At 41.8% G+C, this 24988-nt stretch overlaps 4 protein-coding genes across 7 annotated transcripts; 2 read left to right on the forward strand and 2 right to left on the reverse strand.

Moving 5' to 3' along the window:
* Positions 1–428: 428 nt before the first annotated feature.
* On the reverse strand, positions 429–9863 carry LOC122535371 (protein KIAA0100). The gene is made up of 16 exons (XM_043666853.1): positions 8932–9863; positions 8724–8847; positions 8264–8455; positions 7902–8153; positions 7511–7675; positions 7228–7440; positions 6869–7136; positions 6552–6774; positions 6357–6478; positions 5946–6269; positions 5291–5850; positions 3111–5202; positions 2582–2826; positions 1443–2499; positions 1000–1217; positions 429–875 (listed from the first exon to the last, which is right to left on the reverse strand). The coding sequence occupies exons 1-16, from the start codon at positions 8988–8990 to the stop codon at positions 591–593; spliced, it is 6399 nt and encodes a 2132-aa protein (XP_043522788.1). The 5' UTR covers positions 8991–9863; the 3' UTR covers positions 429–590.
* Positions 5899–24431, forward strand: LOC122535381 (UDP-sugar transporter UST74c-like). 2 transcript variants are annotated; one of them, XM_043666869.1, is made up of 4 exons: positions 20020–20752; positions 22903–23261; positions 23816–24039; positions 24184–24431. In XM_043666869.1, the coding sequence occupies exons 1-4, from the start codon at positions 20491–20493 to the stop codon at positions 24344–24346; spliced, it is 1008 nt and encodes a 335-aa protein (XP_043522804.1). In that variant the 5' UTR covers positions 20020–20490; the 3' UTR covers positions 24347–24431. The 2 variants fall into 2 exon arrangements, with proteins under 2 accessions (XP_043522803.1, XP_043522804.1); XM_043666868.1 differs by lacking the exons at positions 22903–23261; positions 23816–24039; positions 24184–24431 and adding an exon at positions 5899–5910 and having other exon boundaries at positions 20142–22643.
* On the forward strand, positions 11372–17348 carry LOC122535372 (tRNA-dihydrouridine(16/17) synthase [NAD(P)(+)]-like). Of its 3 annotated transcripts, XM_043666856.1 has the most exons (10): positions 11372–12785; positions 13737–13750; positions 14584–14859; positions 15014–15173; positions 15249–15444; positions 15624–15872; positions 16420–16568; positions 16698–16795; positions 16883–17041; positions 17130–17348. In XM_043666856.1, the coding sequence occupies exons 1-10, from the start codon at positions 11720–11722 to the stop codon at positions 17286–17288; spliced, it is 2526 nt and encodes an 841-aa protein (XP_043522791.1). In that variant the 5' UTR covers positions 11372–11719; the 3' UTR covers positions 17289–17348. The 3 variants fall into 3 exon arrangements, with proteins under 3 accessions (XP_043522791.1, XP_043522789.1, XP_043522790.1); XM_043666854.1 differs by lacking the exons at positions 14584–14859; positions 15014–15173; positions 15249–15444; ... (3 more) ...; positions 16883–17041; positions 17130–17348 and having other exon boundaries at positions 11372–13693; positions 13739–14356; XM_043666855.1 differs by lacking the exons at positions 14584–14859; positions 15014–15173; positions 15249–15444; ... (3 more) ...; positions 16883–17041; positions 17130–17348 and having other exon boundaries at positions 11372–13682; positions 13737–14356.
* LOC122535377 (protoheme IX farnesyltransferase, mitochondrial) lies at positions 17383–19487 on the reverse strand. Its single transcript, XM_043666864.1, has 7 exons — positions 19322–19487; positions 19074–19196; positions 18745–19003; positions 18462–18657; positions 18209–18384; positions 17815–18132; positions 17383–17735 (listed from the first exon to the last, which is right to left on the reverse strand). The coding sequence occupies exons 2-7, from the start codon at positions 19146–19148 to the stop codon at positions 17530–17532; spliced, it is 1230 nt and encodes a 409-aa protein (XP_043522799.1). The 5' UTR covers positions 19149–19196; positions 19322–19487; the 3' UTR covers positions 17383–17529.
* Positions 24432–24988: the final 557 nt, after the last annotated feature.

Below are 24988 nucleotides of genomic sequence, written 5' to 3' on the forward strand. Positions count from 1 at the left end.
ACAATCAAAATGTAACAAAATACTTTTAATTGCTAGTGGAGGTTTTTAATCTTTTGCGATGTCGCATTCAATAGGAAGTATTCTTGTCTGTAAAATACGGTCGTGTATTATTTTTTAATTAAATTACATTCAAAATCGATTCACACACCTTAATGCTTAATTGCGAGATTTCATACAAATCAAAATAAATATAAATAGTCGAGGCAATAAAATAGAAGCTACTATTTACGAAAGACACCGCCTTCAGAATCTGGCAGCACGTCCTCGCGGTATTTTAAGCAGAATAATTCAATCAGTATAGCAATAATTACAAGTGTAATAGAATGCTGTTACCATTTTGCACATACAGAAATTTGAATAATGAACATATATGAATATGTTCAGTATTGGTTAATAGTCGGACAAGTAATAAATCATATACAGTTGTATAAGTGGTTAAAAAACCGTACAAACATTACTTTGCTTTAATAAAAATACTTGGCAATGCAGTAACAATTTTCTTATTAAAATATTCTATTAGAATAAATATCGTTATTCCGTGTACGTTTGTGTAAATGAAAAAAATTCGTCAAGTACAAATTTCAGAAGAATTACTTAAATTTAAAGACACCTTTCTTTCTCACGTCACCCGGTAGATGTCTAGCACCCAATAAAAGTCGAGCTTTGTCTTCCTCTTGCGGAGCGGATTCTTCTTGCGGACCTCTTGGTTTGATTTGCAATTTCTGTTTAATAGCTTGACTCAGTATTACGCGTCTAGAATCACTTTTCATAGCCAAAAGGAGATCAAGCCATGTCCAAGTAACATTATGATACTCTAACGTGGGTATTACCAGAGCAAAATCGCGAACATCTTCCAAGTTTTTCTCTTTGTTGCCCTGTAGATGCGTATGCAAACAAAGAAACGAACGATTTTAGTAATAATAATGTTAGTTGAGTAATTGACAATTCGTTTAAAGAAACAAAAACATTGTAATCGTTACGTTGAAATTTGACGACTACCTTGTAAGAAACACGAACGGGTACTTCAGGTATTTTGATATATATAAATAATTTGTTTTTGTCTGCACGTTCTTTCATCTTTTCCACATCGTCCCTTCTTTCAATTGGCACGTAAAAGGAGGAATCTCGTTGCGGTGCGGGTGGCTCTTCTATTCCTTCTGGGTCCCTCTCGGGGAAACAGAATTTGAGCATCGTGTTGAAAAACTTTTTCGTTAATCCTAAAAATAGAATGATTCATTTTGATTGGCGTTTTAAACGTATGCGAAAAGAACAACGTTCGAAACATTCGATTAGCTTCTATTGAACAAAACAAAAATTTCATGATATAATGGATATTATAAAATAAACGGCAGAGAAGAGAAGAGAAGAGAAGAGAAGAGAAGAGAAAGGAGGAGAAGGGTGGGAAAAGGAGAGTACGTAACAATACATATACATCTATCTACCTATCGTTAATGGAACGACATTAATTTCGAAATGTTCTTTCACGGATATCCCAGCAACCGGCGCTTTCTCCCTGCAGAAAACACGAAGAGCCCTTTGCCTATCAACAGGCATGTTACTTTGCAATTCCGTAGGTGTCAACACCTCCGTGTAGATTTGATTCGGCAATAAATTAGTCATCCTAACGTATCCCAGTTCTAGGAGATGTTCAACCGAATCGTCGGTTTTGCTTGTTTTGGTGTATAAAAAATTAGTTAATATAAGATCGGCGATTCCCAATTGGCCATCCGCGTCCGTTAATCTCCACTGAGCGTGTTTGAAGCAAATTTCCGCCACTCTTGCGACTGCCGCCGGCTTATCTTTCAACGTGGTGGAAGCTGTGGTTGGCGCGGTAGTTTCCTTGTAACAGCTTAACATTACGTCGAGTTCTTCCGCCTTCGCTCCGAGGTGTTCCTTACACTCGAAAACTCTCGTTTCCAATCGTTCCATTTCTGCTAGCAACTCGGGACTGGATTCCTCCGCGAGAGCTTTTTGCACCAGGTACGTTTCACGCTCCAATCTCCTTAATTTCGCCACCAAACCGCGCACGGTGTTCTGCAGTTGTTGAATGGGACGTTTTTGATCTTCAACAGAGTGCAACTGCAATTGAAATCGCATTCTCTGCAAACGTTCCGATGCTTCCTTTCTCCTTGGTTCTACGTAAAGCAGCAAATTGTTAACGATATCCAAGATCATAGCATACTGCAGCGAATTCGTGCAAACGTCTAAATCGTGATGCATCAACGTGAACGCGTCAGCTGCCGAAAGGTCTTTTCTTTCCCACGGGCTGACTTCCTCTCTCGGCGGAGGTGGAACTTGATCGACAGAGCCAACGTCCAAAGCTTGTCCATAGCCAACGTAGAAGAATTCGCATTTACATCTCGAGACGATACGTTGTAATTGGTGTTGAGGACCACCGCCACCACCAACCGTCTGACTCACAACACCACCGACGCTTTGTCCTGAACCAACCAATGCCGGCACGTCTGGTAAACCAGCTATCACAGTCGAATCTTTTTCCTAGTTTAATTAAAGACGATTTTAGAAAATTTCACTCGTACGTAATTGATGTACGAATTCACAACTTTTATACTTAACTTACTTGGATGTTATCTAACGTCAACCACATTATATTATCGTCGATATTTTCGTCAATGTTGGCACTGACAGTTGCATAGTACTGCATACATTCTAACGATCCGACCCAGGTCGTCTTTGATACCAAGGTTCTCTCTTTCCATACAGGTTGATGAACTCTTTGTAATATCTCGGCTTTAGCCGCGGATAAGATCACGTAACCTCGCGTTTCGATGCCTTTCAGTAATACTTGACTGTTTACCAAGGCGACTGCAAAAACAACACAAATAGAAAACAATTTCATTTCCTCTCTTTCCTCTTTTCCAACTATTATATACGTAACACACGCATGTATGTAAAAGTTGTATGAACAATTACAAAATGTGTATGATCGGATGTGGCAAGCTTCCGGTTTTTCCGAGTTTGAAAATTTGTCACTTCTACTTTTATTTGTCACTAGACTCTATCCGATTCTAGACTGTATGTGTAATCATGAAACTTGCCACACATCGCGCATGCATACGACATGCACGCACGCACACACACACACATACTTAGCCAATTCTTGTGAAGGACGTCGTCTTGATGACAAGCTGCTAGACCTCGTAATTGTTGACCCCTGGTTTGTACCGACAAATCGTCGCTAAACGCGACCGGTTTATTTGCAGCTTCGGCTATCAATCTCTGTAACATACCGACGGCTTCTCCCTGTTGTGGCTTCGTCGCGGACGTCGCGTTCACTTGAGTGGTCGCGTTTTGCGCCTCGATCGACCTCGTTCGATTTTTGTGCGGCGTTGAACTTTCTCTGTGAAAGCCTTTCAAGGCTGCGGTGGACAAATTCTTCTTCAGCTGTTGAGTTTTGATGAAGGAGTCGAAAAGCGCAAAGGCCACGTCTCTGTTCGTCTTTGTCCAAGCTCCTTTCAAGTCGTGCACGACGAGCCTATGAGTGGGGGTGTCTCCTCCGGTGACACCGGCTACCATTGCCTCTCTGCCGTAGCTAACGCGAGCCACGCTCAAACAGTAACACTTTTCCACCGGTTGTCGGAGCGAGGCGCTCTCCTTGTCTTCGTGAAGCGCGCTTTTCAGCCAAATTTCTGCGTCGCTGAGCTCGCAGTTCATATACACGACCGACCATTCCGCTCTCGGACGATGTATCAGCCCGTCGCCGATCGGATGCAGGGACAGGTTGTGCTCGCAGCTGCACACTACTCTTCCACCGGTTACCTCGAAACCGCGTTGCATCGCGAACGACATCCAGTAACTGACGTGAAACTGATGAAAGGCCAATGTCAGCCGAACTTTTCTGTAATGCCTGCTCAGCTGTTTCTTCCTAGGTCTGATATTTTTGAAAAGCGGCCCTTTCCTCGTCGGCCTTGTCGCGCCGGACAAGATGAATTTCAGATTCTCAAACCATCTGAGAGTGCTGCCGTACAATAGAGCGGTTGGCGCGCTTGCCATAGCCGGAGATCCGGTTGGCTTCGTCTCCAGAGAAAGGCTGACGTTCAAATTTTGGGAGCGGAACGCCCTGAACGAGTCGTGCTCTTGATTGCTCGAATATTCCGGCAACCTGTCTGGGGCGCAAGGTATCGCGGCGTGATGATCTCTAGGATCGCCTAAGCAAACCCACGCTAATTTTATGCTCAAACGTACGTTCGGTAAGTGTAGTAATCTGCAATCGTCGTATTTGCTGGCCGTACGAACGTAAACGTCTAAATCTCCTTTCACGATGATTCTACCCTGCGTCCAGTCGAGCTCCAATCCTGTCCACGTAAGCTCCATCTCCTCCGTGGTATTGTACGGATCCAACGAACCGTGTAACAAAACTGTCAACTGTTTTACGCAAAGCGTTAACCTTCCGTGGAGAGCCAGTCGCATTTTGTCCCAGAATGGCAGCGGAGGACTCGGGTCACGCGACGGATGGAGAATTTTCTCGAAACTGAAGTTGCACTGCGCTATCACCGGCTCCCAACACGGACCGAACGCATATCTGAACTTGTCGATGTCCCAGTTCAGATCGTGGTAGTACTTCAACGACGTCATTCCTCTTTCTACGACAATGTCCTCCCAAGGAGCACCGATTTCTATTCTCACAGTTCGCCTGGCCCGCGGCGGTGCCAGAGCCTCTGCGCCAGCTAATCTACCCCATACGCTTAAACTTTCGACCAACAGCAACGGTTGCGGAAAATCCCGCAACTGTAATTTCCATTCGGCGCACTTCAAACTTATTCCCCTTACCCACAAGGTGCTGAATTCAAGGCCGTCCTCTGGCCAGGGAGTCTCCGCGTCCATCTCGCGAAGAGCCTTCGTTGCGTTTTCCATTCCATTTATCGACGGATCGGCCAACGCCAGTATCTCGATATCTGACATGGACCAAGCGAACAATCGTGTTCTGGCTGGGCCAGCACGCTGCATCTGTTTCCATCGTTGCACGTATATCTCGGCATTCTTTTTGTTCAGACTGACGTACAGTTCCTCGACTTTGCCTTGAGGAAGCAACAAGTGCGCTCGGCAGAGTTCCTGCACTTTGGTGTCGAGCATCGCTTGCCTCTTTAAGCTCTCTTTATATTCGTCTTCCAATAATTCGTAATTATCTCGCAAGCGTACTTCAAACGGATCGTCGCTTACCTCGAATACCCATTCTTTGATCTGTAACATGCGAAATAATTGTCTTAAATTTGTTGCAAACACCAGTATTACTTGCAGTATATATAAATCGTTTGCTGCATACGCGTACTTTTATAATTAAATCGCACGGCAAACATCTTTCCTTTCTTTGACTCGACGATGACGACGAAGAACACGATGACGAAGACGATGACGAGGACGAAGACGACGACGACGACGACGACGACGACGACGACGACGACGACGACGACGACGATGATGACGACGATGAGGAGGAATGAATGTCTTTCAACCATTTCTTTATACTGAACAATTCGTTCTGAATTGCGTCGGTAAACTGATGTTCGTAAGGAAAGCAAGCTTTTACCGATTCGATGTTGAGCATCCAAGTTTCGTTCCAATCCAGGACAAAACCTTCGTTACTCTGTCGCTCTAGTAGCACCTCTTCGTTACTCAATATTCTGATTAATTCAAATCCTTCGAACATAATTATGTCGGCCATATCTAAAGTAGCTCGCATATAATTCAGTCTCCACTCTCCTTGTGACCAACGCAACTGGTCCGAGGAAAGTTCTAAAAAGTGTTTCGGAGAAATATCTATAGATAGACTAATCCCGTTAGTAGCCAGTATATCTACTAATCGTTTTTGCTGTTTACCAATGTCTTTATCTGGAGAACAGTAATTTAATATATTAGTAATTAAAAAATATAACAGACAAAAAGAGGAAGGTAACAAAGATACGGTAAAAAAAAAAAAAACAAACCTTGACACGATCGTGTCGTCGATGAATCTCTATTTATGATAGATCTAAAATCTGCAGATTCCAGCCAAAGTTGTAAAAGGCGAAGATGTAAATTCGGACTCCATGCTAGACTGGTACCGTCCAAAGTAATATTTATCGCTTCAGATGTAACCGCACCTTTGCATTTTCTTATTGCTAAGAACGGATGCACCAATGCTTGCGCGTGCTGACAGACAATTGGTTCGTTTTTATTTAACGTGATTGCGCTAACACCCTCTGCTACCGCCACCAATCGTTTTGTATTGTGCTCCAAATTTGCAATATCCAAACGCATCATGACAGACACTAAACAATCAATCAAGACATTCGGCACAAATATTCTGATTTGAAAATTCTTAGAAATAAATAGGATAAATCAAATTATATACGTACGATTGTTTTCCGCAATAAAAAATAAATTACAATTTGTAACCTTGAGATTTAATTGAACAACGCTATCCGATTCTTTGGCCTTTTTCATTGTTTCGATTTTTCTGTTGTACATTTGGCAACATCTGTCAATGTTTAATAGAGTAGCTGTTAGTAAACCGTTTAGAAAATTAATTTCATTTTTCTCGAATATCTTACTTGTATGCTTCTTTGAGAAATCTAGCAAGTTCCAAACTCCATTCGGTTACAAGAGCGTCAACGGCAATTCCTATAGCGTTGGTACGTGTCGTAGCTAATAATACTCCGATAGACAAAGGCGTTCCCCATCGATGAGATGTTTCCAAAGTAATGGCATTAGAACCGTTTAAGGTACAATACAGAGATTCTACTACTAACTCTGTGTTCCAATTGTCAATCATATCTGTGAAATTAAATGATCATCAAACAAACATTAATCTTTTCAATTTCGATATATATTAAGAAGCTAAGTGCAATACAACATTATATGTACGTACCTGCAAGTGTGTTTAATGAAAATTTCATGTGAGCTACGCCGCACGAAGCTTCGTGGACGTCTAATAATTTGATGCACAACGACGAGTCATAGAGTTCGGTATTTACTCTTACATCTAACCACGGCAATTTATTCTTTAACGTTATGCTACCGACAGGTCTCGAAATTTCGTTATCGGTATTACACAATATCGACTCCCAGTCTTTGTGATCGTAGATAATAGAAAGATTATTAATTTGTATGGCAATTTGTAAAATGCCTTGCTCCATCTGTACAAAAGATTTAAGGAATGGTCGTCTTATTCGGTACTTGGTATAATGTCAAACCAATAAGAATTTGTAGACACAAGTTGCACGGTACCTTTGAATTTACAATTAACGATCGTAATGTCAGAACAGGGAATTTGCTGCGAATTGATAATCCATCCAAATTTAAAGTGAAATTTAATAGCGGGTTACATGGTTGAAATTTCGTACTAATTTGCAAACCCTTCATTGTACCTTCTAAGCCAAGAACCACGCCATCTTCTCCGCCCGTAATTATAGAAGAATTGCCTATTTTCAGGCAAAAATCCTGCAAATGTATTTAATTATATTTACCTCTTCTGAATCTTCCGATATACGCTTTAATAACGTATAGTTACCTTCGGTATAACCGGTGCTAACCGAGATAAGAGATCAATAGAAGAGTCGACATGTGCATCTGAATACGAAGATGCCGTATCAATTAACAAACTTCTATCTTTGAAGAATGTAACGAGACCTGCCCCTCCAGAACCCTCTGTCTGCGTTATTCCGATGTACAATTTCTATAAATTATATCCTGCTTGATTCCAATCTAATCCCATTGTAAAGGACAGTTGTTCAGGATCATCCATTAAGTGTGCTAAACACAAATAGCTATCGTTCAAAGCATTGAGCTACATCGTTGAATTACAACTTGGTATCTCATTACTTTTTAGCCTTTGCAATTTGCGCGTTAAAACAAATCAGCTTGCACGACACGTACAAAACCTATAAACAATTTCTTCATACCTCTACCGAAAATTCTCCTTGGGCTTTCAGTGTTGCTTCGGCTGTTCCAGCAAATGATATCTGTGAGAGGCAAGCATCGGACGCATGACGTAACAATTTCATGGCACCACCAATGATCGCTGCAGATGCAAGAAGAGTACGAGCTCCGTGAACAACACTACCATCCAAAGTGAGACTTTCGGCACTTCCATTAGCTAACCAACCGTTACCCAAAATCAGAAGACTTAAGTTTTCTACATGCACAGCCATAAACTGAAACATTTTCAAATGATCTTTGAGTCGGCAAATAGTCTTAGTCTGAATGATAATTTCAATAGCATGATTTATCGTGCCTGCAGTAAGATTCATTGTCATCTACGTACTTGTACAAAAGTTATAATTATTGACGGAATTTTCTTGTCTCGAAAATCCACTGGGTTCTTTGGCTTGCTTACTATTTGTACAGGTTCCATCGGAACGTCCTTGTTAATTCTAACATCCTTCATAATCACAGCTAAAAGTTTTGCAACGTCACTGCTAAATAGGCTACTTCGTACGCTGATCTCATCCACTTGCTAAAATTATTCAAAATTAAACAGCATATACATATAGTTTGAATTTTTCAAGATTTAATTTCGTTGAGACTAACAATCAAATGACTCTCTGAAGCATTCGAGCAATAAGATGTAAATAACAATGAAAGAGGAACACATAAATAATATCTGTTCTATGTCTATTGAGAGAACAATGTAAATAATAACGTGTATAAAATGTAAATAAAACTAAAAACACAAGGTGTAAGTAAAAATAATAATTGTTCTATCTTTTTTAAGAGAGACTCACCAATGTGAAACCATTTTTCGATATATTCACATCCCGTAATATGAACGGTAGTGAAATATGACCAACACGTAGATAAATCTTGTATCGTCTCTTTACTAACCATGCTAAAAACCTTGGTATCACCCTGATGGAAAAATAAAACAGCATTACTAGACAATAAAACAAAAATGTTGTGATATCACGTAAAAATAATTATCGTGAATCTCACCAGGTGAAACTGCAATAGATAATAAAACAAGTCATACACAAGGTGATTATACCAGTCATTTTCACAAATTTCACATATTGCAGGTGGAACACGAATGAGCAATTGCTTAGTAACACTGAGCAAATATCGTTGTCAAAACGGTTAAATAACAATTACTTTCAGATCGAGTATGGTTTCCCGATCATCAGCTGATTAGTTAAAAACCGTCAAACTACTGCACACCTCTCTATGTATATACTTGAGAACTTGATTCTTTCACATTCACAACGTACTGATATCGATATATATCGATATTTTCGATAACATGTCTGAAAACGAGCATAATACGAACCATATTTGTTGGTTATTCGAAACACTCGTCGCTCGTGCTCGTCAAGGAATATACAAGCGACAAAATTATCACAAAATTATCGTCAGGTGTGAAACTCGTCTACATACAACAAGGTTGTCGTGCAACAAGAAGGGGTGTCTAGTTCTACAAATACGTTCGCATCGTATGCCGTAATTGACGAACTTGGACGACTAACCTCTCAACTGAGGATCAAAAGTAAGGTTAGTCCGTACGTCTTATTTTGACAATAGTATCGTTCAATTAATGAATATACAGTAGCACTGGAATACGAATGAATATCGAAACAATAAAAAAAAATTCAGAAACGAAGCAGGGAGAGAATGTAATATGTGTACATTGTGCAAACGCAATGAGAAACACGCAATGAAAGAAAGTTAGAAAAAGCTAGAAGGAACTCTAATTTCCTTGTATTGAACAAATCGAAACATGCGAAATTGGGAAAAAAAAAACGAAATTGGAAAATTAATGTATTGCAGAAAAGAGAAGAAAAAGAAAAGAAAAATTGAAACTGTCATGTTGGAAATGCCAGGATAATGAGGATAATAATCACAACGATAATGTTAAAGGTTCAGTTGATGAAAACGTTAACTAAACGTTATAAATAGTATTATAACGATTATTAGCAACAATTTCATAAATGGTATTCCAGAAAATACCATAAAATCATTGTGTACTAGTCAAAATGTGTGGTAATGGAAATTTCAGTAAGCCATATTGAGGGCAAGCTTAATGTTTTCTATTTCTAAAATAGTTTACATATATTGAAGAACTACATAGATTTAAACTAACATAACTTTGTAAAGAAAGATCATACAACGATCTACTTGGTCTCACTTTGAAGTACGAAGCTTCTACTTTGACAACTCTGAGTTCATTTCTTTTTATTTTTTCAAAAATGTTTTTAGATTATATAGCAGTTGAAAAAGTGAGTATACCTTTTTTTCTCGAAAATTGTAAAAATTCAAACGCGTGTAAAAATTTTGTTTTTATCGTGGTTTTAAAAATTGAGACATTAGGATTAGATGATGAAATGTTAAAGTTTCTTGAATTTATCTGTATAGTTTAACGCTGATATTTAACGTATATGTTCAATGAAAATGAAAAATAAAAATTGTACAAGTTTTATGGAGAAGACCTCAGTCTTCAACATAATGGTAGAAAAAAAAGATTTTTATTCTACACTTTTCATTTATTTTCGCGTGTAAAATATCTTTGTGTTGATTATTCGCGGTTATCTAGTGTGGAATTAGCCAAATTCAAGTATGATAAATACTTGATAAATCCTCAAATCCGATTTTCTCGAAAACTAAGGCTTTAATGAAACAATTTTATTCTTGTCGACTCGTTTCTTCACGTTTCGATCACATAGAATCGCACTATTATTAGAGTGATTCGCATGGAAAATCACCACGTTTCTACACGTTGCTGGAGACTGAATAAATAACACTGCCTGTTTATTACAATTTTAGGCACTAATTTAGACGTAAGAAACTATGAGAGATAGTAAACAGTTGCAAAAAAAAAAAAAAAAGAAAAATAAAATCGATGACGATGTTTAATGTTTGAAAGCAATCTATAGTATCGAACAAGCAAGTCGAGGCTCCGGTTACTTTATAGTGGAAATAAAGGAATATTTTTGAAAAAAAAGCAAAAAATAAAAAATAGAAAAGCAGGAATGTTATTCTGTTGTTCATTGAAAGTCAACTTCGTTCAAAAACGTTTAAGTATGAAAACGAAGAAAGAAGTAAACAAATAGAGTAAAAACGCAGACGAAAAAGAAAATGTTACATTAGAAGGATGTGCTTGCAATATGGAGGAGGAGATATGCGACAATTTCCATGAAAAATTTAAGACATTTCGGCTGGTTTACACGGGTTTACTGCTGGTAACAGAGGTTGCTACGCGAATATCGATTGAAACCGCGCGTTCCGTCGAGAGAGTCATACGGCCGAGTTTGGCGGAGAAGAATGGCACGACGACGTAGAAACGAAAACCAGTGTCCTGATAAGTGAGATGCTTGTCGTGCAGGATCGTGGACGGTCACGATGAATTGATGTAACAAGCAACAGTGTTGTAGAATCCAGTAGGGATAAGTGAATGAGAATGAGAACGAGAAGGAGAACGAGAACGAGAAGAAGAACGAGAACGAGAAGGCATGTGTCACGAAAAGGAATCGGAGAAACGGCGCAAGGTGAGTGAAGAGTAAGAAAAATAAACGACGAAAGAATGAAAAATAAAAAGAAATAGAGAGAAAGATCTCTGTCGAGAAGAAGAATGTGGTTATCTTTGTCGCTGGCTTGAAAGACGAGAGAGTGTAGAGGACGACGAGAACGATGACAACGAGGAAAGGAGAGTGACAGAGAGAGAGAGAGAGAGAGAGTGACACGAGGATAATGTTCAGCGGCGGATGGGAATGAAAGACGACCTCGTTGCGGTATGCGAAACGAAAGAAACGGAAATTCGAGGGATATTTTACGGAGATGGTGCTCGGGGCAGAGCAACGCGCTCGTGATACCGGAACGTCGAAAGTTTAGACGCGTGCATGGACTTCAGTTGCCGTTGCATCCCCAACAAGTGACCGGCTGGATCGTAATCTTGATCATCGTGGTGAACACGTTCGCGATACTGACGCCACTCCTCGAGCCGAATCTACGCCCAACGTTCTCGATCGTGATCGCTGCTGTCTTTCTAACGCACATTTGCTCCCACTTGACGGTGCTTCTGTTGGACCCGGCGGACCCGCGGGTCAGGTCTCAGCCGACGAACAAAGTTCTGCCGGAATTCGACCGACGGAAACACTCGCACGTGATCGAGAACGGCAGATGCCACCTTTGCAACATAACCGCCGAGAGCAAGAGAACCAAGCACTGTTCGATCTGCAACAAATGCATCGTCCGATTCGACCACCATTGCAAATGGCTCAACAACTGTATCGGGGCTAGAAATTACCGTGCTTTCCTAGTCTGTTTGATCTCCGCTATCTTGGCGAGCCTGTTCGTTGCCGGCCTCTCCGCCACAGAGCTGTCCTTCTCCCTGTTCACCGACCGATTCGCCAGTCCAAGCATGGAGAACAACACCACCGATCCCGTAATGCCGTTTATCGCCCCTGCCTCGGACACCACTCTCATAATCGCCATTTCCGCCATTGGCATCCTCTCGGCGATCGTGGCGATACTCTTGCTTCACTTGTGCTTCTTTCACGGTTACATCGCCTGCCTCGGGCTGACCACCTACGAGTACGTGCGGAACAAGAGGGAGAAGAACTCGGTGGCTGCCGCGGTGGCGATCGCTGCAGCTGCGACAGCTGCCGCGGCTGCAGCCGCCGCCGCTGCCTCCACCGCTTCCGGCACCGCCACCTCAGCTGCAACGACCACCGCTGCGACCGGCGATCCCACCACCACCTCCTCCGCCTCCTCCTCCGTCGCTGCTACGACCACCGTAACCACGGTTACCGAGAACGCTTCGACGCAACAGATCACCATCCAGCAGATAGTCCCCGACAGTTCGAGGCTGCGATACGGTTTCTGCGAGTTCATCTCCTCCCATCGTTCCTTCGCGTCCTCGCGTTCCTCGCGTTCCTCGCGTTCCTCGCGTTCCTCGCGTTCCTCGCGTTCCTCGCCCTTCGCCAACGACGCGAATTTGCTGTACTCGCGCCGCGGTACCAACGAATGCACCGACGAACGAATCGAGTCCCTCGAGGGCAAGCCGAAAGTCAGCCAAGCACCTTCCACTCGATCCCCCTTCTCCCGTCGGAAGAACGAGAGAGAGAAACGGAACTTTCGGCTGTGTTTCTCAACGTACGAACTCGAACCGTCGCGACTCGACAACCACAGTGAAACCACCACCGCGTCTACCGGCGGCGAGATTTCGACAGACACGGACGTGTCAGTGACGACGGACGTTTCTCGAAATTGGAACGCCGCTACTACCGCCGATCTGTCCACGCCGTCGCCAGTGTTCTGTTGCTTCGCCACGCTCAATTCCGCGTTGACCATGCACTGTTGCGTGACAAACGGCAGACCGGGCGTCCACGAGGCTCCCGTCGAGTCGAAGAAACGACCCAGCTGCGACGACACGTCCGATCGGGTCGTACGCGCGTCGGCAAACTCCTGCGAGACCGTCGAGAGAATCGGCAGGTTTCTTCGAACGTATCTGAGCAAAGGCAAAAGGAGAAGAAGGTGCAAGAAGAAAAGAAAGGGTCGACAGCAGTCGTTCGACGTGACAGGCAGCACGTTGCAGATAGCAAAGTCCAAGGGACTCGACAGCGCCGATTTCGATCGGAATCGAACGACCATCGAGGACACGGTGGCGGTGGTGTCGTCCTCGCAACTCGCAGCCACAGTCACAGACACAGACACAGACTCTTCGCCACATACTGGCGTTCCTTTGCCGATCAACACAATGGCGACGGCGACGGCAACGGCAACAGCAACAGCAACAGCAACAGCAACAGCAACAGCAACAGCGGCACCGCCGTCATCGCGATCTTACTTGAAACCTTCCGCGCTGCATCGTTCGTCGTTAATCACAGAGTTCAATCTGTTGGACACGCAGCAGAATCGGAGCCTGCTCCGGTCGCAGAAAACACTCGGCCCGTCGACCTACAGGAGACCGAGTACGCACTTTTTCCTCCGAAGGGGACAAAAGGCGAAAATAAATTCGCAGATAATAACGCAGTCTATCAAGCTCTCTCCTATTTTGGAGTCGGAATTATCGAAACCCGTGACGCCACGATCCACCCATTCTTCTCTGTCGTCGTACTCTGGCCTCTCTAACCGTTCAATTTGTTCGACGTCGTCTTCGTCGTCGTCGTCTTCGCAAGTCGCTCGCGACTCGTTGCCTTTCCACGAGAAATGCGAGATCCATCGTATCGAATGACTGTTCCGACCGTTTTCCTCGTCACTGCATCGCGCTTAAAACGCGATCAGCCGGTAAACTGTAAACGATCGTTGCGTTCCTTTTTCTTGGCAAACTGAAACGTGAAGGGAGAAAAAGAAAAAAAAAAAAAAAAAGAAAAAAAAATCGGTGGAGAAAAGGGTGAATAAACCGGAGGGAATAGTTGTACGAAGAGAGGTGGTCCTTGTGTATCGTCACACGGTATCATCCTTGCTGTAACAGAATATACCTCCCCACGTAGGCGTCCGTTTTTGCTCCCGTTCTGTGGACGCTTAAATATGGTATAACTGCTCACGTAACGTAAAAGCAGGACGTTTCGAATGAAATTAATTCTGCTGGCTTTAACTGAAACTAATCGATTACTTTGCTCAGTAGTACGTACTCATGATCGTATATTTTCGTAGATGTCGTCAGTTTCAGCAAGAGTTTCGTCTGACCAGCACGCTGCAGATTCTACGACACCCGAGACGAATATCTGGCGAGATGTACTGGGCTCTCCACGATACGTAGTGGCACCGATGGTCGACGCGAGCGAATTAGCATGGAGGCTGTTGAGTCGTCGTCACGGTGCCCATCTCTGTTACACGCCGATGCTTCATTCCTCGGTGTTCTGTCGAGATCCGAAATATCGTCGAGAAGCTCTTGTCAGTACTGCCGAAGATCGGCCCCTGATTGTTCAGGTATTTATACGTATCGATGCCAAACAGTCAATTATTTCAACTGCACTGCTTTACCGTCCCACAAGGTGGGGAAAGAAAATTGTTGCAAAATTGACCTTGACTCTCTTACGATCTCAACAGCCGCTTCACAGCTTCCATTTCGTTTTTGTTACAGTTTTGCGGCAACGATCCGAACACGTTGTTAGAGGCAGCGCTTTTAGCAGAACCGTACTGCGACGCGGTCGATATAAATATCGGTTGTCCTCAAGCTATTGCGAAACGTGGCCGTTACGGTGCTTACCTTCAAGATGATTGGGACTTGCTTCGACAAATCGGTTTGTAAGGAACGCTTAACGCTTCAACGTTACGTTTACGATATATATTTTACTTTAGTTTATGAAATATTGCAGTAAGTACATTGAGCAAAAGACTTCGCGTGCCGGTAACTTGCAAGCTTCGCGTGTTTGCGGAGATTGATAAAACTGTGGAGTACGCGAAAATGCTGGAGACCGCCGGGGCACGATTACTCACCGTGCACGGACGAACTCGGGAACAAAAAGGTCCGTTAACTGGTGTCGCGTCTTGGAATCACATCAAAGCCGTCAGGTAACTAAATGTAAAGATCAACAACTCTTCCTCTCTGTTCGTACTCTGTTTTATTTTTCCCTTCCTTTCTCTTCTCTTCTCTTCTCTTCTCTTCTCTTCTCTTCTCTTCTCTTCTCTTCTCTTCTCTTCTCTTCTCTTTCTTTTTTTCTTCTTCCTTACGGTGTATTTTGAACGTTCAGAGAGGCCGTGAAAATTCCAATATTTGCAAATGGCAATATACAGTGCCTTCAAGATATCGAGAAATGTATAGAGGAAACCGGCGTTGACGGTGTAATGTCGGCGGAAGGCAATCTTTACAATCCGTACATATTCGAAGCGAGTTATCCACCTAGTTGGGAGCCAGCGCTCGAATATTTAGATTTGGTGGAACGTTATCCGGCCCCCCCTTCCTACATTCGTGGCCATCTGTTTAAACTGTTCCAACACGCGTACGTATGAAAAACCAATTAGTTTTTAAATTTCCTTCATTTACAGTTTCGATGTTTATACTTGCGGATAATAGAAAAGGGGAATATATAACTTCTACTATAAGATAGCACTTGCCGAAACATGAAAAAAAGTTTTAACAAACATAGTTTCAAAAAATTAATAGTTTCAAAGTTATAAATTTTTTTTGCTTCGAGAGCTATCGTACTGTTTGTAAGTAGTAGTTTATCTTATAATTTCTACTTTTTCTGATTACGGGAGGTATTCAACGTGTCCTCCTTACATTTCTATGCTCGACACCTTCGTATTAAAGAATTACGTACTCCTTCAAACATTGCCGAACGTGTTCTAACTTTTTCACAAGCATTTCGATCGAAACAAAAAAATCTTTTATGTATATTACTTTTTTTTCATGTTTTGGCTGGTATCATCTCATTCTCCCTGTGAGTGTGTGTGTGTGCGCGCGCGCGCGTGTGTGTGTGTGTCACAAGTGACTTCCTAAATTACAAATCGACTTATGCATTCAGCGTTCTTTTAACTAGAGAGTAGACTTTGTTTAGCAGAAAATAAAGAAGAGAGAGAAAATTTGGCCCGGAATTCTACCATGGAATCCTTCAGAAATGTCGTGTACGCTTTGAGGGATAGATATGTACATTATCACGAAGGTCGTTTAATCTGGCAGGAAGAGACCATATCCGGTTCGTAGATCGCACCATTTTATTAGATCAAACGGTTTATTCTTTATTTCGCTTTACACGCATGTCTTTGCTTTTCCAGGTACTATCGTAGTATACAACGTTGTTATTTACTCGCATTTTGTGTTTCAGATTACAACTTGAAACTACCTCCGTGGTTGTGCCAACCATACGTACGCCATTTTTCAGAAGAAAATATACAAAAGCTAGAACTTGAAAAGATCGAAACGGTTAGTTTCTACTGCAAACAATTTTCCCTTCATTTTTCTTTGTTCCATCTGCGTAAAATAATTGCTCGTTTATTTTGACATTTGTAGCAAAGTGAAACGATCAAGAGAAAATTCAAAGACGAAGAGGGAAATGAAATATCACGGAAACGCTTGAAGAAACTCAAACGAATAGCGCGCCGTCCCAACAGGCCTGCTATCGTCGTGAAGAGAGGATCCGACTTGTGTTGCGATTGTCCGAATCCAGTGGTTTGCAAAATTTCATTTCAAGCGTAATTTTGTTTTGTTGTAACTTGAATAAAATTTATTAATCTGGTCATTACGTTTTCTCTCGCAGAGCCTCAAATGTGTTCATAAATTATGCCGGCAGTGTTGCAGAAACAAATGTTTCACGGAAAATCTGGATTGCGCGGGACATAGAAATTTAACTAAAACTAGAAGACAAATGGCGATAGAATTTGCTGCGAAACGGAAAACCACTCAAGATGCAATATGACATTGTACGATATTCTAAATTATAAAAAGAAAAATTAAATAAACATATACACATACGTAATATATATATATATATATATATATACATAAAAAAAATATTTTACGACTATTGTATTAGCTTTTGTACATAATCATTGTTATAATAACTCGCTATTCACAAATTATACTACGAATTGCTTTGTCCTTGTATACAACTTACAGTTCACAACGATTCTCGTCAGTTCAAATTTCCGTGCATTTTATTAGTTACTAATCGTTTTCATTAACACTGGGTAAATATTGCTTCTTTTTTCTTCGAAAAGTATGGTTTCCTTCTGTTTGTTATCGTTGCTATGCCACTGTTTCTTACTTATGAGCATAAGAATTATGAGGGCAGGCAGATGAATCAGCGAAAAACGAAACAGTTTACGTGAACTTTTGCTATCCGAGTGTTTGTGAAATTCCCAAGCTAAAAAGGAAAAGACACAAGTTAAATTTACTTTTTTTTTTCTCTCTTTTTTAAAGTGTAAGACAAATACGAGACGTACCGAGGTAAAGAAAATATGCGTTAAGTGGTGTTGTTGACAAGGCAAACCACCAGTTTGTTACGTCAAAAACAGGTGCGAGGTAACAAAGACCCATCAATGCAGCAGTATAACGCAATGCCGTTTTGCGGCAAAGCTTTGGATTGGTGACTGCCATCATTCTGTAACCAGCACGCGAATAATCCGGCCTTAAATTCCACGACAAAGCATTGAAATGAGGAAACTGCCATGCATACAGTAAGCCAGACATTATCCAAGCACCTGGAGATATTACGTCGCCGACGCAAGATGCCCAACCCATTAATGGTGGTATAGCTCCAACTAGATAACAACCGATACATAATCCCCCAGTTGACACGATGAAAAGTTTTGAAAACAAATATCGTGATATACTTGCCTATGGAACCCACCCAAGTATTTAGAATACTAATACGTTTCATAGGAGTATAAATGAGAGTGTACAAGACCAAATTAGTTGCTCCCAAAAGAGCTGTTAATCCATTGACTTGACTACACAACAACAATAATCCACTCAAGCCGGACACTGCCGCAAATATTGCCGCATGGCCAGGTCTAATGGACAAATTGCTTTATAAATACAATGCTAATTTTAAGCTCTCTTCCTGCAATTGGAACCATACACTACGTACGTTAAATGACCTCTCACCAACACTCTATTTTTTGTTCTTGACATTTGCGCATCAAAGGGAACCTCGAAAAATTGATTGACAGTATTTGCCGTGGCTGATAACAATCCAGTGCCCACAGAGCATGCCACGAACGTAAAAGGATCAAAAGGTCCTGGGGCCAAAGCATATCCAGCCATGGTTGTTACAATTACCAAAGCTAAAACAATCATTCAATTGCTCAGTTTGTTTGCTCGAGTAAACTACATTGAATATCAAAGTTATTAAAGATATCAACACGTCTTACATGTCAATCTTATCTTGGACAGCATGAAACAATGTTTTCGAAGTTTACTGGAATCTAGTTTTATACACTGCCACTCTTGTTCATCCTTTATGTACAAGTTTCTTTGTTTTTCATTGTTTGTTATATCTATATACTGGGTGGTCTTTTGATGGTCAGCAGACTTGACAAAGTTTGGTGAAATTTTCTGATTTTTGACATTTTTTGTATTTAACAAACGATGTTTCTGTGTGCAGGGTAACTTCTTGACACTTGGCGTAGCCTGTGATAATTTAGCAGAACGTTTAACAACTGAAAGCTTACAGATATCAGGGAAAAGTCAAGACACATACCGTGGTGGTAGACAGTCTTAATGATGACAGACATGTGTTACGAAAGATCCTGATTGGACAAAAAATAAATAACATGATAAAAAATATGTCGTATAAAATAGTCACTGTTTCCTTTTTTCCCTCCTGAAAGTAACAAAGGGATCAATTAATCATCAATCATAACCAATCTACGTAACCAATGATTCTATGTGAGTGAAAGATGATTGAAATATTTTCAAATTTGTTCACAAAGTGAAACATCGACTTACATGATATATTTTCGTTTTCACAATTTTTATTTCGCGTTATGTAAGAAAATTTTGTACAACCACACATTACGCCGAAACTTCAAATAATCTCACTAGACTAGATTATTAAGATCTACGCAGGGTAGTAGATCTACGCATCTGCGTTTACTTAAGCAATTGAATGGAAACTCATTATCCCAACTCGAAGCGTTGGAAACAAATGAAAAGACAATGAGATAAAATCCTAAACACATCAACATATGATTGTGCTCAAGGAACACGAAAGATGCCGTTTAATGTATGAAAATATGAAATATACAAATATAAATATAAATATAAATATAAAAGAATCCTTGTAAACGAGTAAGCGAGTTTCCTTTCTCGAGATTGAATTTATATGTACATGTATATACTCGTAATCAGCTGACTGAAGGGTGAGCCCACATGTAGAAATGTATCGGAAAGCTTTTTCATTAAAGCTTTCGTTTTCGAGAAAAACTCGTGTTTGAATGTGGCCAATTTGAATAAATTAGTATTTGTACAGAGAGAATAAATTTGATAAAAACTTTGATAGAAATTCTTGATATTTAAACAGATGTATGGCTAAAAACATATGTGTGATACGTTACGTACAATGAGGCTGATCGAAAGAAGAAAAGACAATAGGTTAAGAGCAACGAAGAAGGAAAAGCGTAAAATGAAGTACGTAGAGAGATGATGCGTCGAGTCGGGGAGGTTCACGTGTCGGTCGACGAACAGCAGTGCAGCGTTCGCACTCGTAGTAAGAACAGCAACAGACGGAAGAAAAGAGAGAGAGAGAGATAGAGAGAAGGTGGGAGAGGGAGAAGATGCAGAGGAGCGATCGTGAAGCTTCACATTGACAAGATCGAAGAACACATTCTCCGGAGGGAGGGAGAGAAAAAAAAAAAAAGTGCGCGATACCCGCAGTTAACGCAAAACACTGGCCGAGGAAGATAACAAAGTCTCGATTGGTTGTGGGACGAAAGGAGAAACGGAAGACGGACAGGGCTAAGCAACGATGAGGTTATGTCAGTGTACGTTTCACTCGAGACTTGACGCATAAATCGGACGTGTCAGATTTGGGAGATTTGTCGGAAAACGTAGAAAAGGAAAGGGGAGAGAGTAAGAAGAGAAGAAGCGAGGGGAAACTAGAGTAGTCTCGTCCGGTGATGTCGTCGAGTCCGAAAAATGCAATGTTCGCGCGGGTCGGTTCGGCGGTGTTCTACGGTTTGTCCTCGTTCATGATCACCGTCGTGAACAAGACGGTGTTGACGTCGTTCGAGTTCCCGTCGTTCCAAATACTCGGCATAGGGCAAATGTTGGCCACCATCGTGTTGCTCTTCGCGGCGAAGAAACTGCGGTACGTCGAGTTCCCTAACCTAGAAGCGGCAACGTGCGTGAAGATATGGCCGCTGCCGATCATTTACATCGGTAACATGATCTTCGGACTGGGGGGGACGAAACAGCTGAGCCTGCCAATGTTCACCGCCCTCAGGCGGTTCAGCATTCTCATGACAATGATCGCCGAGTACTACGTCCTCGGTGTGCGAGCGCGCGTTTCCGTTCAGTTGAGCGTGTACACGATGATCGTTGGGGCAGTGGTGGCGGCGTTGAACGACCTCGCCTTCAACTTGGAGGGCTATCTGTTCATCCTGTTGAACGATCTCTTCACGGCCGCGAACGGCGTCTACATGAAGAAGAAGTTGGACTCGAAGGAGCTAGGAAAATACGGACTGATGTACTATAACTCGTTGTTCATGATTGTCCCGGCGATCAGCATCGCCTGCTGGCTGGAGGATACGCGTTCCATCGTCGAGTTTCCGCATTGGAACAACCCGTTCTTCCTCGTACAGTTTGGCCTCTCGTGCGTCATGGGTTTCATACTGTCGTACAGTATGATACTTTGCACGCTTTACAACTCTGCGCTCACCACCACCATAATCGGATGCTTGAAAAATATATGCGTCACTTACCTCGGGATGATGATCGGCGGCGATTACATTTTTACCTGGCTAAATTTCGTAGGACTGAACTTGAGCGTGGTCGGTAGTTTGGTCTACACCTGGGTAACATTTCGAAGAAAAGAATCCACCGAGCCGAAATATCTCCCGCTCTCGGACGATCAGCTGAACAAAGTGCAAGCCGTATGATCCCCGTGTTGTTTAGAGCAACAAATCCTCGTGCCATCGTGCGTCGCCGCGGCTCTTTCTTTTCTTCTCTTTCTCTCTACCGACTCTCTACCACACTGTGCTCTCTGCACGTGTCGACGTGAGTGTCGTGCCTTTCCCTCGTCGAATAACGACCGTTTTTGATAGCGGCCGAAAGAAAACGAAGGAAACGAAATGGGAACGGGGAAAGAGCGGCAAGTGTGACAAACCATAGTAATAACTACGAATAAGTACCGGTTGGGCTTATCGAAAAGTAACGAAAAGTATCATTTTTTTTTTGTTTTGTTTTTTCTCAGAAATGAAAATTCTGACTTTTTGTTGTTACAGTTAAGTATTGGTTTATTACGTACTCTGCTGTTACGACGTCTGTTATCCATCGACTAACACTTTTTTTTTTTTTTTTTTTTTTTTTTTTTTTTTTTTTTTTTAAACAATCCCCTGATTTATAGGCGAAACATTCACAGTACCAACATTCTTTTGAGGATTTTCGTCTTGGAAAGTTCCGCTCCATGGACCGGAAATGTGATAGTCCGATAGAATCAAATCACAAGTTGGTTTAAAAAATAGATCTTTCTCGATACGATTAAGCAAACATTTCTTTAAAGATAAACATTCTTTGTGCTTATATATTACATATGTATAGGCTATGCACATTTCCTGTATGATGGACCAGGAAGCCTCAATCCTGAACGAGGATTCGATTCAATTAGAGAACCGAGCTCGAGTCTTTGTCAACGACCGTTGGCCTGCCAGAAAAAGGAACGCCAAAAAGACTAAAATCTCGAAAATCAACACTGACATTTACGGACGTTAGAAAAATTTGGATATAAACTGGAAACTGTGTTAGTCGTCTCGGTAGCATTATCTCGAAACTCGGAAAGCACGAGATATTTAAAATACGTTCTTCCATAAAGTTTTTCTCTTTGCTAGCGGTGCTTGCTCGAATAACTGAACTGAAATGAAATTGTACATACTCGAAGGCGTGAAATTTGGAAAGCAATATCCCGAAAGGTAAATCTACAAATACTTATTGCGAAACGAGGTTTGACTGAAGAGAAAAAAACGAATCGTTACTTTCCGGTAGGTCTAACGAGATACCGTACCAAAGCGAAAAAAAAAAAAGAAAAAAGAAAAGACACCGTTGTCGGATAAAAGAAGTACACGTTTACCATGTGTAATATAGCTTGTACATATTAGATACGTATTACGATATAATATTGGGAAGGTGTATGTGTGTGTAGCGTACCATTGTAGCTACCATCGTCGCTCCAACAAAACGCACGTGTACAAAAAGTATACTTTACAGTGAAATAAATAAATAAATAAATAAATAAATAAATAAATTTAATTTCTGGAGAAAAAAAAAAAACGAAAAAAAGAAACACGATCGATTCTCATTCACTCCTCGGTCAGTTTCAGGCTGGCTGGTTCGAAGAATGTCCAGCAACGCTGGCTGTTGGCCGTCGTTCGCGACGGAGTACGCGAGACACCGCGTGCCCCTGTCGCCGGTGCAACGCGCGATTTTAGCCGCCGGTGCAGCCGCGATTTCGCTCGCCGATCCCTTTCGTGGTGACATGATCGCGTGCTTGGCAGAAACCACCGGCACTGACGCTCTCTCGTACTGCCGTCAGAAAATGCTAGCAACCTCCGAGGGATCCCGCATCCTTGCCGAGAAACCACGTATATCCTCGTCGACGGTCGATTTTTCCGCGCTAAAGCGATTACCACCAGGAACCCTTGGCAGGATCTATTGCGATTTCCTGGACATTAACGTAAGCTCTCCTTCACTCGATTCGATTCGTTTCGATTCGAAACGCGGTTTCTTGTTCTTTCCGTTCCCTCTCAGTTTTCTGTCTCGTGTTACTTTCCGCTACGTTCGTACGTATATTATAATTTGTAATGAAAATGGCAACTACAGCGGAAATAGCATAACATGTACAGTTTCCCACCTGCTACGCGATGTGAAATCATTTTCAAAAAAAGTGACAAACAAATTTACCATTGTTCGATGTACGAGCTTCGTGCTTTAAAATGAGACCAAGTGGATTGTACGATCTTTTTTTTTTTTTTTTTTGCTTTTCACCGTATACGCGCGAATAGCGTTTTCCAAAACTACGAGAATTCTACGAGTTCTCACAAACTGCATTGGGCGCCGATATTTCTTACTACTGTTATTGTTATTATTATTATTATTATTATTACTAGTGCTACGCCTATTCAAAACTATTGCTGCTGCTGTTGTTGTCGTTGTTGTCGTTGTTGTCACACACGCGATTACGATAATTACGAGCGGCGCGAACATTGGAACAAAGATTTTCTGTTACAGAACGTGTCGCCCGACTCTAGAACAGCAGTCAGGTTCGTTGAAGATACCGAATTAGCGTACGTAATGCAACGATATCGTGAAACGCACGATATCTATCACGCTCTGCTTTTAATGCCAACGACAATGCTCGGGGAAGTGTCGGTCAAGTGGATAGAAGCGGTGCAATTGCGATTGCCCATGTGTTTCAGCGGAGCGATATTTGGAGCGTTCCGATTGCGTCCAAGGTAAATTCACCTCGAGTGAATCTCGAGCGCGATACGTACCTGCGATGGATCGTCTCTTCCATCCTCCCATTTTCCCACTTTTCCTTCAGATTGGACTTCAATCAGTCAATCAATCAGTCGGAAACTCTCTTTTTGGCGTTTCAGGCAACGAAAATTATACGTCGAACATTACCTTCCATGGGCTATCAACACAGCAGTCGAGGCAAAATTTCTGCTGGGCATTTACTTCGAGGAACGTTGGGAGCAGCCTCTCGACGATTTTCATCGGGAAGCGAACATCGTCCCTCTGGTGTCGTTGAAAACGTGATAATAGCGAGAGAGAGACGAAATCTGAAACTCCTCATTTGCACGACGCAACAATGAAATATAGTCAATTTGTTAGATAGAGTGTATAACAATCTTTTATTTTACCGTAACGTTGGAAATATGAAGAATATAATTTTTAGTGGGATACGTATGATTTGTATTACAAATGTCGATCAATGGTAATCGCAAATTTAAAAAAATTTATGCTTTTATAGAAACGTATATACGCGTTTCAAGTTATCAACACGCGCTACTATGAGACTACTACGATCGAGTTACTCGCGAGGATATAATCCAACTGGCAATGTATGGACGTGATATCCTAAAGTGTTCGGTGCGTGTTAGCGGAAATGGATCGATAATTACTTCTCTTCAAGGTCGCGCGCAGTCTAACTCGTATGAAATAATATTCGTAAGTATTGATTGTCCCGTTTGGTTTGTAATGACCCGCGCAAACCCCGTTATTACCGACCATCTTTTTGATATGCAGTTTTTATCTATTACTCGACAGCCAGGCAACCGGCGTAATCCACTCGCACGCGAATTTACTCTTGCGCGCGTCGAACGTACGCAACGTTCCTTTTTTTTTTCTTTTTTTTTTTTTTTCTCCTTTAACTGCCAAAGTCCCGACAACAGCAGTCCG

This window comes from Frieseomelitta varia, unplaced genomic scaffold, assembly GCF_011392965.1.
Source record: "Frieseomelitta varia isolate USP_RPSP 00005682 unplaced genomic scaffold, Fvar_1.2 scaffold_708, whole genome shotgun sequence".
Taxonomy (NCBI): Eukaryota; Metazoa; Arthropoda; class Insecta; order Hymenoptera; family Apidae; genus Frieseomelitta; species Frieseomelitta varia.

Excerpts from the sequence above, each read along its gene's own strand:
- LOC122535371 (XM_043666853.1), bottom strand. The coding sequence starts at position 8,990 with ATGACTGGTATAATCACCTTGTGTATGACTTGTTTTATTATCTATTGC. Across the intron at positions 8,456-8,723 it reads CGAAAAATGGTTTCACATTG|CAAGTGGATGAGATCAGCGT; the intron begins GTGAGTCTCTCT and ends GAATAATTTTAG. Across the intron at positions 5,851-5,945 it reads GACGACACGATCGTGTCAAG|ATAAAGACATTGGTAAACAG; the intron begins GTTTGTTTTTTT and ends ACTGTTCTCCAG.
- LOC122535372 (XM_043666856.1), top strand. The coding sequence starts at position 11,720 with ATGCGAAACGAAAGAAACGGAAATTCGAGGGATATTTTACGGAGATGG. Across the intron at positions 15,873-16,419 it reads TTTAAACTGTTCCAACACGC|ACTTTGTTTAGCAGAAAATA; the intron begins GTACGTATGAAA and ends ACTAGAGAGTAG. Across the intron at positions 16,796-16,882 it reads AACTTGAAAAGATCGAAACG|CAAAGTGAAACGATCAAGAG; the intron begins GTTAGTTTCTAC and ends TGACATTTGTAG.
- LOC122535377 (XM_043666864.1), bottom strand. The coding sequence starts at position 19,148 with ATGTTATTTATTTTTTGTCCAATCAGGATCTTTCGTAACACATGTCTG. Across the intron at positions 19,004-19,073 it reads TAAGACTGTCTACCACCACG|GCTACGCCAAGTGTCAAGAA; the intron begins GTATGTGTCTTG and ends AAATTATCACAG. Across the intron at positions 18,385-18,461 it reads TTGGTGAGAGGTCATTTAAC|ACCTGGCCATGCGGCAATAT; the intron begins GTACGTAGTGTA and ends TTTGTCCATTAG.
- LOC122535381 (XM_043666869.1), top strand. The coding sequence starts at position 20,491 with ATGTCGTCGAGTCCGAAAAATGCAATGTTCGCGCGGGTCGGTTCGGCG. Across the intron at positions 23,262-23,815 it reads GCGATTTCCTGGACATTAAC|AACGTGTCGCCCGACTCTAG; the intron begins GTAAGCTCTCCT and ends TTTCTGTTACAG. Across the intron at positions 24,040-24,183 it reads GCGTTCCGATTGCGTCCAAG|GCAACGAAAATTATACGTCG; the intron begins GTAAATTCACCT and ends TTGGCGTTTCAG.